The sequence below is a fragment of the Heloderma suspectum genome, chromosome 3 (assembly GCF_057233095.1).
Source record: "Heloderma suspectum isolate Gila_16-S chromosome 3, 16-S_ref, whole genome shotgun sequence".
Lineage (NCBI taxonomy): Eukaryota > Metazoa > Chordata > Lepidosauria > Squamata > Helodermatidae > Heloderma > Heloderma suspectum.
This window is the reverse complement of record NC_139460.1, coordinates 197008850-197024348: the sequence shown is the minus strand read 5'-3', so window position 1 is coordinate 197024348 and position 15499 is coordinate 197008850. Positions and strand designations below refer to the sequence as shown.

At 42.8% G+C, this 15499-nt stretch overlaps 2 protein-coding genes across 5 annotated transcripts in view; one reads left to right on the top strand and one right to left on the bottom strand.

Moving 5' to 3' along the window:
- The window catches only part of LOC146350607 (rap1 GTPase-GDP dissociation stimulator 1-like), a 64444-nt gene extending 61750 nt beyond the window's left edge, over window positions 1–2694 (top strand). For 2 of the 3 annotated variants that reach the window (XM_084845282.1, XM_084845281.1), the window contains one exon: window positions 2466–2693. In XM_084845282.1, the coding sequence (XP_084701408.1) occupies window positions 2466–2608 (143 nt within the window). In that variant the 3' untranslated portion in view covers window positions 2609–2693. Of the gene's footprint in view, window positions 1–2465 lie in introns of all 3 variants that reach the window. The other variant, XM_084845280.1, reaches the window with a different exon arrangement.
- A 4706-nt stretch (window positions 2695–7400) lies between these two features.
- Window positions 7401–15499, bottom strand: part of TSPAN14 (tetraspanin 14) — a 71218-nt gene continuing 63119 nt past the window's right edge. For both annotated transcript variants that reach the window (XM_084845284.1, XM_084845283.1), the window contains 4 exons: window positions 14832–14957; window positions 14550–14594; window positions 12739–12858; window positions 7401–10041 (listed from right to left, as the gene is read on the bottom strand). In XM_084845284.1, coding sequence (XP_084701410.1) covers window positions 9970–10041; window positions 12739–12858; window positions 14550–14594; window positions 14832–14957 — 363 coding nt within the window. In that variant the 3' untranslated portion in view covers window positions 7401–9969. The remainder of the gene's footprint in view (window positions 10042–12738; window positions 12859–14549; window positions 14595–14831; window positions 14958–15499) is intronic.

Below are 15499 nucleotides of genomic sequence, written 5' to 3'. Positions count from 1 at the left end.
GTTTGAAGATTATGGAGCCTACTGGAAGTTTTTCTGTATGGGTGTATTTCACACAGGGCCATAATGTTCAAAAAGAGCTTATGCATGGATATCACTATTATAGACCACTTTCAGTGTTGTTGTTCAGTTGTTAAGTCGTGTCCGACTCTTCGTGACCCCACGGACCACAGCACGCCAGGCCCTCCTGTCCTGCGCTCTCTCCCGGAGTGTGCTCAGGTTCATATTCATTACATCGGTGATGCTATCTAGCCATCTCATCCTCTGCCGTCCCCTTCTCCTTTTGCCTTCAATCTTTCCCAGCATCAGGGTCTTTTCCAGTGACTTTCAGTGTACATGGGTTTATTTCATTTCTATACCTCCCAATAGGGCCACGGTGGCTTAGTGGTTAAGACACTGAACTGCAGACTGGAAGGTCGGCAGGACAGCAGTTCGAGACCCGAGTGCCGTGTTACGGGAGCTCTTCAGCTGGGACTGAAGAGCTCCCGTCTTCAGTCCCAGCTCCTGCCAACCTAGCAGTTCGAAAGCAAGAAATTGCAAGTAGATAAATAGGTACCGCCTCGGCGGGAAAGGTAACAGCGTTCCGTGCACCTCGGTGTTCAGTCATGCCGGCCACATGACCACGGAAGCGTCTTCAGACAGCGCTGGCTCTTCGGCTTAGAAACGGGGATGAGCACCGCACCCTAGAGTCGGACATGACTGGTTGGGGACACCTTTACCTTTTTATACCTCCCAATAGCTGAAGCTCTCTATTTATGGATTAATATCATCAAAAAAACAACTGGTCCATGGCCTAAAGAGCTCAGTCTAAATTTAGATTGTTCCCATTGAGAAAGGAAGGGAAGACGCATAGATAGCAGAGGATAGATACATGTGAATACAGCTATCTGCACTTAGTCTTTGTCTCCTACTGCAAGTAAGCCAAAGCAGTTCAGGCAAAGGCTTCACGCAAGAGGTGGCACTATGCTGGTACTCTGGGAGGGAGCGCAGGCATAAGAGGTAGCAAGAGAGAATTGATAAAATTATTTTTAGGAATACAGGATGTAGCTCAGGGCCACAGAGTGGCAGGAGCAAAGTTTATGGGCAGGGCCGTATTAGGATATGAGAGCAGAAAGATAAAAGGGAAGTCACAAAGAGCTTTGAAAGGTAAAGACAAGATGTTTGCTTTGGATGCAGGAGGATCCCTGATCGCATGGAGAGTCTCCAGTGCCAACACCTACACACAATGTGTGGTGCCAGTATAGAGACTCCCTGTGCAAGGGGGGAATATCCTGATGGTGAGCCCTTTTCAAATGTTTTGCCCAGCCAGAAGTAATGTCATCCAAGAAACATTTTCCAGTGGCTTCCTAGAAAGGGCCTATAAAGTTTGAGTTGATTTCTAGGCTTCTGTACTGCAAAATAGAGGAACTGACTAGAACGCACATGAAATGGGAGGTGGTTGCTGAAAGGGACCTTGGAGCTCATCTAGTCCAACCCCTGTGCAATGCAGGGTGCAGCTACAGCATCCTGTGCAGCCTTTGCTTAAATGCATCCAGTGAAGCAGAACCCACTACCTCCTGAGGCAGTCTGTTCCACTGCCTAAGAGCTCTTAACGTTCAGACGTTTCCCCTACTGTTAAGTCAAAATATGTTTATTAGAGACACTTCATTTTGGACTGTAAGCTCCTTGGAGTAGGGACCTGTCCTTTCATGCTCTGAAAACCACCATGCACACTGATGTCATTATAGAAATACAAGTAATAATAATTCAAGAATGGGTGCTCTGAAGGAAAATCAGCACTTAGTGCTAAACTACTTCTCAAAGAAGTTGAGTGGGACAGCTGCATTACCCTCAGGTCGAACACACATACACATATATACTAGAATGTTTTCTGTCTCGTCAATGGGCTTTCAACATTTTTTACTTACTGGTCATCTACAACCCTTTTCTGCCAAAACAGTCCAGGGCTTGGGTTTTAAAATGTGGCTTAACCTGACAGACACAATATAAAAAGGAAACAAGATCTCAAGGGTCATGGGAAATAAACAAATCCATGTAACCAACTCTTGCATAACAATTTACTGGAATGGCTGATGCAAAGGAGGAGAGGCAGGAAATGGTAGCTGGTCCCAGGTCCAAGCTGATAGCAGCAGACAGGTGGGATGGAATATTCTTGCTCTCTCAAGTTAAACAAATGGCACTGATTGGTAATAAGGTGCAATTTAGCCATGTAGATGCAATTCTGAATGCCTAAAACAGGACTTGGATTCTGTTCCCCATCAAAAGCCGCTACCTGCACTCTATCAAAAATTTCACTTCAGAACACCGCCCCCTACAAAGAAACATAGAACTAGCCATGTAACTTATACCCACTCTATTAGGGCCCCTATTGCTTCATAATCAAGGAATCCCTATATCAGATGTACCATATCACTTGTTAACTTAGCTTTTACTGGCCATCCCATTAAAATATATCTGAACTCTTTTAGGTGACCTAAGACAAGCAGCTGAAGAGGATAAGATGAAAGAAACCCTTGAGAAACTCTGTGGCCACATCAGTGGCAATGTGGCCAAACAGGCTCTAATGGCTCTTCAGATACTGAATGAGGAGCACAGCCCCTTTGAATCGTAAGTCATCGCATCAGCCTGCTTATCCATCAGTTTTCTCCACAGAATGTACTGCTGCAATTAAAGTACTGACTTGACTAACAAGCTGCACTTTGGGTTTGATCTCTTGTGTCCAAACATCCAAGCACACTGTTGCAGGAGCTGGTCTTTATATGTTTTGGCTCCTGCACTTGCTGCATTCCCCCCCCCCCCATGGGTGCTTTACCTAGGGATGAATGTATCAGTCTATCTCCATTTTTGTGTTAGTTTTGCATGTGATCATTCAAGTGTCTGTCCCATCAATCTGTGCTTTTTTTTTCTTTTTAAACCATGTGAAAAGTCACCTTTAAATAATATTTTGTAATGTATTTTCCCAGAAATATGCACTGAGGTGTGAATTTTATCCTAAAATATGCATTTTTATACATTTCTTTGAACTGAGAACTGTACTGCAAAATTCTGAGAAGTGTCAAATCTGAACAATAGCTACATTCTGATCCAGGTTTTAGTAAGGGAAACATTAATCAGGCTGGTTCTCTGAAAAATGCAGACAAAATGAAATCCCTGAGCATCCCATCATTGTGTAACCTGCAGCACAAATGTCACTGGCAGCAGCATGCATGTGTAAAACACTCACTTAAGACAGGAGCAGGGCACTCCCCGCCCCCTCTGGGCATGGCAATATCAGGCCTGCACGCCTGTGTGCTCTATACCTCAAGGAAAAACCATTCGGGGGCGGGGGAAGGGGGTCCATATAGACACTGTCTCATAATTCAGACTTTACTTGAGGCACGCTTGCCAGAAATGTTAGCCACTATGTAATTAAATGGAAACTGCACTTTAATTGAGGGGGTACGTATCACTTAGAATCATAGAATAGTAGGGTTGGAAGGAGCCTGCAAGGCCATCGAGTCCAACCCCCTGCTCAATGCAGGAATCCAAGTCAGACCATCCCTGACAGATGGCTGTCCAGCCTCGTCTTGAATGCCTCCAGTGTGGGAGAGCCCACCATCTCCCTAGACAATTGGTTCCATTGTCGTATTGCTCTAACAGGACGTTTTTCCTGATGTTCAGCCGGAATCTGGCTTCCTGTAACTTGAGCCCATTATTCCGTGTCCTGCACTCTGGGATGATCAAGAAGAGATCCTGGCCTTCCTCTCTGTGACAACCTTTCAAGTACTTGAAGAGCGCTATCATATCTCCCCTCAGTCTTCTCAAGGCTAAACATGCCCAGTTCTTTCAGTCTCTGTTCATAGGGCTTTGTTTCCAGTCCCCTGATCATCTTTGTTGCCCTCCTCTGAACCCTCTCCAGTTTGTCTCCATCTTAAATTACATATGCCATAGGCCACCCAAATCCAGGTTGAATAGATTTGAAGATTTAAAAAACAAAACGTTTTAGGCAATGGACCTCTCTCATTCCTTATCTGTTCCCCATCCACTTTCATGCCTTGAGCACTCCTGCTCTTTTAGCCACAGCATCTCAGTCCTTCAATCAGCAACTTTGCCAATCCACATCATCAGGATTCCAAAACATTAAAGCCTATCATAACTATCACATCATTGTAATGGGGTAGGTTGGGCCACACTTAGCTCTGTTCTCATCCTACAACTCTTACACAGACCCTTTCTCTCTTCCTTCTCCTCAGCTGTCTAGGGTGGCTAACATTCCATTTTTAAAAAGCAAAGCTATGGTAGTTGAAACCTGGGTAGAGCCTGGTGAATTGGGGTGGAATAATACTGAACTATCCAGGGTTGTTGCAAAGATTACAAGATTATTAGATGAAGTACTCTGAACATTTGAAAATGCCACACAAATGCTTAGTATTAATCAGTAGATTGGTTAAATATACGCTGTGGATACAGGATTGGATGCAGCATCTGCTTTCTGCTGACAGAAGGGCTCCACACATGGAAGATGCCTTCACCCAATTTTAGGGGATCCCCCCCTCCCCTAGATGACCCAATTCAGCATGATCCCTGCTGAACATGTAGCATTTTCAGGGGGTGGAGCGGCTGCTGTGGAGAGGAAGGGTGGGGAAGTCTACTTCCACCAGCCCAGGTAGACATGCTTAAATCTGGATCCAACTCACAGGATGTAAGAACTGGACTTGACAAGTATGGGATACAGGACAGCTTCCAAAAGAGTAGAAGAATGCATTTTGTGTGATTTTGCAAGAGACAGGTAGGTAGTTGTGAAGGCTCCTGGAGGATTTTGAAAGGAGCACAATTTAAATAGCAATCCATGTCATGGGTAGCTAATTGTTTTTTTATTACATGTACTAAGTTCATAATGTAGATTTTGAAACATTTTTCTTTGCTGCCATACCTGCAGATAATTACTTTTGGATCAAGAGGGGAAAATATAAAAACAATTTATCATTTTGTTTGTGCGTGAAATGATAAGAGTTTTTTTAAGCGGTTAAATATCACTACTTATTTTTCAGGTGCCTTAAGGAAAAACTATAAAAACAGCAGCATCTCAATGGCCTGGTTTGCACATATTAACAACCCAGAGCAAGGGTTATTGTTAAATCGTGAGTATGGGTTATTGTTGAACCGTGGGTTGTTATGTGCAAACGCTGCACTATGGTTTCACTTTGGGTTGTTAAGCACAAACAACCCAGGTAAAGAACTCATGGTCTGTTGTTGGATTGTGGACACTGTTTTATTTGTGGTTAACAATCCAGTTAAACCATATTTTAGGGTTTGCACGTAATGACAACCCACAATTCAACAAAATCTTTAGGCAACCAGTACTGTGGGTTGTTGTTATGTGTAAACTAGGTCATAGTGTAGCCCAATGACTACCCTTGACTACCTTCAAGGCTACACGGCCTCACCTCTGCAGTAAGGACAGGTTCTACACCCCTGCAGATGGAATGCCACCTACAGCCACATTGGCCTAGAATACTTAATACATACTTAATTGTATGCGTGAGCACAGCAGCATGATGTACTTTGTATATGTTATTCAGTCGTTAAGTCATGTCCGACTCTTCCTGACCCCATGGACCATAGCACGCCAGGCCTTCCTGTCCTCCGCTCTCTCCCGGAGAGTGCTCAAGTTCATATTAATTGCATCGGTGATGCTATCTAGCCATCTCATCCTCTGCCATCCCCTTCTCCTTTGTATAAAGGCTAATGGAAATCTAAAGAAGCCATCCTCCAAAGTGGCTGCCTATTGTGAGATGGCATGGGTCACTGCCCCAGGCTTGCCTTCTTCCCATCATGAGGCATCCTCAGAATGATGGCTGTGGAATTAACATAGATGATAGGCATCTTTGATCAAAGGTAATTGCTGGATACTTTTAAACAGGGGTGGGGAACCAATGGCCTGTAAGAAATTGTTGGGATTACAACTCCCATCATCCCATACTGAATGGGACTGTTGGGGAGCTATGGTCCAACAGGTTTCTGGAGAGCCACAGGTTTCCTACCTCTGCTTTAAAAAAAATCTCATTGACTTCTTTGAGCGTACATCTCATTTTGAGAGGGGAGTGTTCCTCTGCTATCAGAAATTTGGAAAATATTAGCATAAGCAATGCTCCATTCTGCAGGCTCAGTAGAGACGAAGCAGACCATTTATATGCACAACCCCTTCCTCTTGCACAACTTCACTTCATTACAATGAGACTTGTTCAGGAAAAGCTTCCTAGGGATGGGGTACTGTTATATGCCTTCAAGCAAACACAAGGAACACTCATTCTTACTAGGGAGGCCGCCTTAGCAGCACTGGCTATTAAATCCACAGTGCTACTTGATATTCATCCACTGAGAAATTTTCCTGCTAGCTCTTTAACCCTTACAGGCTGTTGCTGCTGCTTTTTCCTAAATTGGGATATGGAAATTATCCTCTAGACAACTTCTGAGCATTATCATTTACAAGCCTCCTGCATCCTTTTTTTCAAACCTCATGCCACCAAACAGATTACTGTGAGGCCTTAAGTTATGCAGATACTTTGTTGATGCGAGTTTATCACCTGGGGCAAACTGAAAGCCTCCAGCAAAAGAAAATAAATCAGTACCCAGGAATCCTACTGTTCCCTAAAAGCAAATGCAAAAAGTAGTGATTGTTATGCCTGCAGTAACAGAGAGTAAAGTAAACATACAGCAGAGAGCCTCACCGCCACTCTCTGGAAGTTTTAGTTATGTGTGCTATCAGACAGAAGTCATGACATACATATGCCTGGAGATTTTATCAGTAGACCAGGGATGGGGAACGTCCGGACCCAGGACTGCATGCCGCCCTCAGCCTAATTTCATGCAGCCGGCAGAGATAGGGTGGCAGAAGGAGAGAGAAAGAAACAGAATAGATGTGCTGCTACAGAGAACGAGCAAGGTATGCAAAAATCCTGCAAAGTTGCAAACACCACCCACTGCTGGCTTTGGCTCCACCTGCTGCCAGCAGGCACCCCTGACAGACTACCTTCAAGGCTACACGGCCCCACCTCTGCAGTAAGGACAGGTTCTACACCCCTGCAGATGGAATGCCACCTACAGCCACATTGGCCTAGAATAATAGAATAGTAGGGGTGGAAGGGACCTACAAGGTCTATGGTCTATTGTATCTCTGGCAGTAGATCAACCCTCCGGCATGCACAGTACCCATTTTGTCTCTCTCCTTGGCCAAAAATACTCAGGAAACTCAACAGGTCACAGGAGAGTTTTTCATATCCCATGGAAAACATCTCACATATTGCAGGAACACCTCTTCTTTGCAGCAGCAAATTGCTATGGGCTGAGTTTCAGTTCACTACATGTTAACGTCATTCGTCCATGAAAATGGGCTCATAAATCTCCAAGGTATCATTTGTTTTAAAACCAGCTTTATATAAAACAGTATTGCTTAGTGTTTTAGGCAGAGAAGTGTTCCACTTTAAAAGAGAGTTTCACACAAACACTGACACTTTTTTGTTGCTGCTTATTCTACATGCAGTAAAAAAAAAAAAAGATACAAAATTACACAAATACAGACTTTATCATGTGTGTTAGGCAGTGCAGGAAAGTCTGCAGTCCCTGAAAAATCAGGCAATAGGAAAAGAAGTAACAATTCTAAATTAAGCACCTTTATGTCCCATTCATTTCTAAGGGAGAGTTAAGCACGTGTTTAGAAACTCTACCATTGTTTTCAAGGAATTCAAAGTGCTTAACTTTCAGGGCAATCCTATGCATGCCTACTCAGAAGTCAGTCCTACTAGGTTCAAATAAGACTTACTCTCAGGTCAGCATGTATAGGATTGCAGCCTTTGGATGCATCATGCCCTTTGTTAGGAAGAAGCCCAAAGCGGAGTTATTCAAATAGTCCTTGAAACACATTGACTCTATTGTCCAACGCTGTATTCTGCAGAGGCATTTAAACTGGAATGACTGTAGGATGGTCCAAAAATCTGAAGGCACATGGCATCCGTTTCAGTGGGGGTCATATTAAACTACTTGCATGAAAGAAAGGTCAGATGGCCCACAAGGCCAAAATTCAACCCTACTTCTAAAAAAGAAATGCAACACTGTTTCCATTTTCACTTTCAGGCAGACTCTAGAGCAGCCTTCCCCAACCTGGTGCCCTTCAGATATGCTGGACTACAAATCCCAGCATCCCCCAGCCAGGGATTCTGGGTGTCGTAGTTTCATCACACCTGAAAGCATCAGATTGGGGAAGGCTGTTCTAGTGCAGGAGTGGGAGAAGGCAGACTTTCAGATATTTTGGACTTTTAACTCCTAGAAGCCCCCACCAACATGGCCAATGGTCAGGAATGGTGGGAGATGAAGTCCAAAACATTGGGAGATTTACTTTCTGCCCACCCCTGCCTAGCTTACAACCCACCAAGCAGAATGCAGTCCATCAGCCATGTACACCTGCAAAGTGCTCTTCTGGCAGCTCCCCTGTTTTAGCTGTCTCCAGTAGACAGGAAGAGATTTATCAGGCTAGTGGTGGGCATGCACATACAGCTGATGGGCGACCAATTGTGCTGGGCTGCTCTAGAGTCTTATTCTGATATAGGACAAGTCTAAGTGCATTTATTTGCCAGAGCACATGCCTGGAGTGAAATGATTGACAAGTTCTTTTTTCTTCTTCTTAAAAGAGCCTTGTATTATGCAAATACTACTGCACCTTTAAATAGATCCAGTAACCTAGATATATCTAGGAGATTTTAGCACACACACATATATATATATGTGTGTGTGTGTGTGTGTGTGTGTGTGTTTGTGTGTGTATCTCTTCTAGCATGGTTCAAAGGCTGTTCTTATGTCTGCTTAGACCACAATGCTAACACACTGCTGTAAAAAAAGGGAGCAGATGCCATGTTCAGGAGCAAACAGTTGGAACTGTGGACATTTCCCAAGGAGGTATGCTTCCATGTATCTAGCAAAACAAGCAACTTCAGTCCAGCAGAAAAATGATTTGAGAAACAAGTAGCATATGGGAAAGCAAAATTGTAAGAGAGCACATTTTCTTGTTCAAATGTCTATAAATAATGCCATATTACAAAGGTCTGAAAGGAAGAAATGGCATGAGAATCCAGTCTTGACCTTTCCAAATAGGTCTGTGGTCTGATGCTACTGAACACACAGATTACTACTTCTTTATAAAATCCATGTCAGCAAGGATTTTCAATACGATGCTAGTCCTTTTGAAATAACGCCAGTGTTCTTTTTGGATCTCTTGAAATGGATATGTTAGATCTGGTCCGAATAAGAGGAACTCCCTCCTTCTGTACAGCTGAGGTCCCCTTTAAGACTTTAGGTAACTTTAGAACTCTGCCCACCCACCCACATCTGTACATACATGGCTTCCATTTAAAAAGCGTACACAGTGACACAGTGTATACTTCAGTTTGCCAACATGCACAATATTCCCTGAGCATGTTTTCAATATCAAAGGTGTTTTATGTATCTTCCCCACACACACGCCCCTTCCCTAAGATGTAATCATTTGGTATCATGGGACTTTCTTCTAGGCATTGATCAACATTTGGAATGTAACAATTCTAATCTCTAACTACTGTAAAAGGAAAACCACGGAAGATTTCCTTGGACAGTAATCACTTTAGGATAGGCACTCCTAGTAGGATAGGCGCTTCTACTGCTGCCCGCTTGGGTCTTCACACTGTGTACTGAAGGCTGAAGATAAATGTACTTCCCTCCAAAAGATCAGAGTTGCAAAACAATTCATGAGGTGGGTGAGAAGTGGCGCAGGTGTTTTCCAGCTCTAGCTTGTAGGTAAGCAAGATAGCATCCAGCTATACATTTAAAAAAAGTAGTATTATGGCTTTAAGTTCTAGAGGCATCAAATCTTTTCCAGGTCTCAGGTTTCATTTCCTTTCTCTTTGTTGTCAAGGTAAGAGCAGTTAAAGTCGCTGTCTTTACAGATGATCTCCACTTTTATCTTCAGAAGCGGAACCCTGCCTTCACAGCTTCAATATCAGAAATCAGTGTCCTGGCCAGGTAAATCCCGAATATCTAACCAAGGAAAACAAAAAAGAGACACACAAAACAAGTACCATTTAGAAGAGAAAAATTGTTTGGTGCTCTTCCTGAAAATAAAAGGAGAGAGACAAATTCATGTAGTCTGTTACATGTAGCCTGGAAAGAATTGCAATCTGTCTTAATGGTTCTGGGATACTACAAAAACGAGCTGCAAGAACCATTTAGTGCTAGTGAAAGAAAAATCATTAGGACTTCTCAGTCTTGAGTGGTTTGGATAGATCCAATGAGGTTTTTTTGTGCTTAAGCCACTGAAAAATGTTACACTCATTTCAAATTGGAACGCTTTTACAGTTGCTTTGTAAAGCTGAGATTTGTGACCTTAGCTTGGAAAAGAAGTGTTTTCCCGTTTCAGTCAGCACAACCTGTTTATTCCTCTATTTCCCTTCAGAAGGCAGTAGCAACTGCACAGGGATTGGACAGGGTCTCCCTCTCTCTCTCAAAACAATCCATACAAAAACATCTGCCTGAACAATTTTCTTGATGCAAGGGCAAAAAACTCAGAACAACATTGTTAAGGTTACCAACCAGCCAGCATTTTATGGGCCCAACCAGTAGTACCATTTTCCATCAGGAAGCTAGTGTCAAGGAGTCTATCTGGAAAGCCAATGGAATCTAGGTTCTGCCTAGAGATGTGAAGGCCTGGAAAAAAACTGGAAACATTCGGGGTGGGGGGGCTTTTCTTTTGCCAAGGACCGTTTTTGTTTTTTTCTGAAAAACTGGAAAAATTGAACAGCTTTGGATTATGACATATTTTCTTTTGGAATTTAAAACAAAGTATTTATACATTGTTACCCAGCCTTCACTCACTTCTAAAAACTATGTAATCAGAACAGTTTTATAGAAAGACTAGAAATGTAAAATGTCTGGAAATAATGAAGCCATGGAGAAAAATACATTTTTACTCCTCTCTGTAAGATTACCAACATAGTTATTTCTTTCATTCCTTATTAAAATTATTGATCTAAAGTATATTTTACTGATAGACATTTATGCTCAGTAGAGCATAAATGCTCAGTAGTCACCATTGTGCATTCCTGACAGCTTGGGTTTTGTTCTATGGAGTCCTGTATTTCTGATGCTGTAGCAGTCATTTAATATAGTTCTAATCTATTCAGACAATAATTACAAACTTACTGAGTGTACTTTTGGAAGTTTTAAAATATAATGACAATTTTATGAGCAAACTAAGTCATAAATAAAATAACTTTAGGAACAGAACTGCTGCTTTATGTTCCTAAAGCAGCCCTCCCCAACTTAGTGCCCTTCACATGTTTGGACTACAGTGCCCAGCATATCTGACCATTGGCCATGCTGCCCAAGGTTGATGGGAGCTGAAGTCCAAAATATCCAGAGGGCATCAGCTTGGGGAAGGCTGCCTTAAAGCAACAAAATGACTTTAGATCTGTAAAGAGCACTAAAAAAAAAAAAAAAGTATTGCTTATTTTTAAATTTTTCCAAATTTCCAATTTTTCTGAAAAAACCTGGAGGGAAAACACTTTTTCAATGGCCTCAAAATTTCTGGACATTTTACATCTCTAGTTCTGCCATGTTCTGTTCCCCCCCCCCCCCCCGCCGCCACTGGATTCTACTCTGACTCCATGTCCCAGCGCTGATAGTTTTGAGATTTCTTGGATCTCCAAATGTAGCTCTGTGAAGTATGGTGTAGAAAGAGGTTCTGCACCCCTGGTGTAAAGCAATGAATTCCCGAACAGCCATATTAATAATTGATCTACTGGAGGTTCTTGGACAGCCCACCCACAACACCAGCCTTGCAAGTCATTGATGAATTCCAAATTAACAGGTTACAATACTAACTCACTGCACAGCCCAGTGTCATGAACTTTGGTTTGGAAATCTCAGACCTTTTAAAAATAAATAAATACAGACTTCTTTGTAAACCATTTCCAGCTAAATGAGATCAGGTAGAACTGCATGATACAAAAACCATTTGAATGTGCTTAGTTCAAAATAAGCAAACCCAGCACCTTGGGGGCTACACAATGATCTCCCCTCCCCTCCACCCTCCTGAAATACTGTGGGACTCAGTGGATTCTCACAATCCTTTGGGACCCCTTTGTAGAGGCTTCAGAGCATCTATAGGATAGACTTCAGCTTCTGTAGCTCCTTCTGTCCCATCCTTGGAGGTTCTCCAAACCCTGGCCTCACAGGCTAAAATCCCTCATCATGAGATTCCTTGTGACAAGTAATGGTCTACACCAACACTCCCCAACCTCGCACCCACCAGATGTGTTGAACTATAATCCTCATCATCCCCAGCTACATGGCCAATGTAGACAATAGGAGCTGCAGTCCAACACATCTGGAGGGTGCCAGGTTGAAGAAGGCTGGTCTTCTTCACAGCTTCTTGAGAGTCTGAATCTACCAGAACAGCGACAAATTTCAAGGGCAGAATCAGAGAAGAAGAGGAGCAGACATACACTGAAAATTCCAGGAGAAACCCTAAATCCACCATCAAATTCTACCTTGGGTGGAATTCAGTAACTGTATTTTTTTTAGGGAAGTAAAGGCCACCCAACAACTCTTTTATACTGCTTCTCCTCTCTAATAATTAGTCCTCCCCCAAAACACGAGATAGTAGGCAGAAGAAGATCCAGTCATCAACAGGTTAGAAATAAGATTTATTACCTGAACAGGCCAGGCACCACTCACCTGCAGTAATGAAATTGCAACAAAGACTCCTGCCACAATGTAAATATTCCGAGGCAACCAGGCTTCCAGAGCAGGGATGCAGCCTCTGGTGAAGATGCGTTCATCCCAAAAGGATTGGCTCTGGAAGAGGAAAACGGGGTGGGGAGGTGGAAAATATTACACACGTGTATTTCATTTTTGTTGTTTGGTCCATTTTTAAGAAAGGGATTCAAAATACAAGAATGGGACGCTGTGTGCTACAGGCAGGGCTGTGCTAAATGTATTTACATTCTGCACCCAGAAAATCTGGATTCTACAACCTGAGCAACTTGCACGGTTTCTTATTTTGCATGACGTATTCTGCAGTTCTCATGGTCTTGCTACATTCATTATAATGATGTGGCTTTTGCCCTGCTCCTCAGCAAAGCATAAAACACAATACATATTCTGGTTTTGTTAGTTATGGAAGGTGCACAACACTGGGAAGCTTCGGTCCTAACGTTTGGAAGACTTATTCAGCCACTTCTTTGGCTTTTAGATTTCAGCAGCCTTATCCATAGTCTTTAAAGCATTTCTTCAAAACTGTAAAGGCTAGAAACTGGCTCTCTTTTTTAAATATGAAAACATACACCTGAACAGGAAATCTGAACCCATGCAGGGGACACTGGGCTGCTTACGCTCCTCCTGCCCCCAACACCCCCGTCCTCACACTTACTGAAGTGAGTGGTAAGGTCTGAAGGGGGTGTATTCTTGTGTTCACTTGAACGTGAGTAGAAGCCTCTGGGCAATTGAGAACTCTGCTCGGCGCGTCAAGGTGAGGAACAGAGAAGGCCAAGTGGGTGGGTGTACTCAGCCCTGTGCCCTCTACATAGTTTATTTCCTGTTCAGACATAATTCCTGAACAGAGCTCAAGATTCTCAGAAATCTGAATTCTACACTTGCTACCACATGGCCTTCTTCTGTACTCCTGTGAAATCACAGCACACAGCCAGCCCTGGCTATAGGCTAGTTCACATGTATGGTATTTCATCTTCAATTCTGTAAGCCACTCAGACAAATAGAATTTTCATAACAATTTAAAAGCAATACAATGCTTTTTGAGGGCATGGGTTCACATATTCCAGGCCTCAGGAATGATGTGAAATCAATCAATGTGCATGTATGTGTTAACCAGTCAGGAAGCTCTAGCGTGGGCTGGTCCATGAAGTCACGAAGAGTCGGAAGCGACTGAACGAATAAACAACAAAAACAACCAAAATTAAGCCTGTAATGGGAATCAAACTCTTGTCCATGAATGGATCTGGGGCCAGTACACCTACTTTTGTCTAGTAAGGAAAGCAGGAGTAGCAATGTTCTGAGCTCCCATTTTTGGCTGCTCAAAACTACTTCCAGACAACAAAAATCAGTCATGGAAATGGCCCAGTCCTCGGCCAGGTACATTTATCTACACATCCAAACTCCAGTAATTTTACCAGTCATCCAAGTAAGCCACACAGCACACTGGAATGGAGACAGGGAGCTACCCACATTTCAAGCACATGCTGATGGCAGATGACAAAGACAAGCAATGGAAAGACACACGTTTGCAAACTACAGTGTCCCACATGATTCTGGAAAGTCTACTGGAAAGACTTCTGAAAGACTTCTGCTATGGCAGTGGATATGAAAGGACACTTCATGCCACTCCTGGTTTCGCGCACAAAAATCTGTGTTTCATCGGTTGATGCTTTCTTTAAACTGACCCTACCTACTACACAACTGTGGGGCAGTAAAAGTGGTGGTGGAGGGGAGAAAAATAAATGAGAAAAAAGGGTAACACAGGAAACACTCACCAGATTCCTGACATCATAGCCACACTGTGTGTTCACAACATTTTGCTGAAGAGAGAAAAAAATTAAGAGTTAACATAGATTATCAGCCATGATGGGATTTGTATTCATGTCTTGTTTTAAACACAGAATCTCAGTATGAAGAGACTTTTGGGAGTACCATGCATTCAAGACTTTAGAGGATACTTTACATAAATACACATACACACACACTTACTTCAGGAAACACTTCCCTTCCCAATCTGCTGTATTACTATTGAACCAAGAAGACAGGAAATAGCTTACAGCAGGATCTGGGATGCAGCAGGAAAATGGGACCCCACACCTCTCACGGCTTTTGCTTGCACTACTGCAGTTGAAGTAAATGTTAAGGTTCCAATCGTTGGGATTCTCAGCACCGCAGCATTGATTCTGCAAGAAATAAATAACTCTGTGTAACAATAGGGATGTACTGAAGTATTCAGTGCTCCCAACAACTCTCTGTAAAAGGAATCTAACTGTGGATTCTAAATAACATAAGCAGAAGGACTGTAAAAATTCTCCCAGTGCAAAACAAGGTTTTTGATGGGTTGCACTTAGAGGCAGGCATCTAGCATTCACAGTACCACTAAGCCGCAAACACTCTCTCTATTTATTTCGTTGGGTTGGTGCAGCTGTGGGAGGGGGAGATCTTCCTACCAAAAGACAAGGTATATAACCAGCAGGCTCACATGACGTATCTGTTGCTGCGCTCCAGATTGGAGGGAGAGGAACAAATATTTGAATGTCTACTCCACCTAAAAAGTTCCCTGCATGTATAAAACTATAACAAGGCAAAGATTATAGACTACAAGCTCCTCCCTAGTTTTCTATGTGTGATTATTCAAAGAGTACAGCAACAAATGCATCACTAGGTCACTGACCAAGTAGCTTGGCTCTGGTGTCATCATTATTCTAAAGACATGTTCATGGTC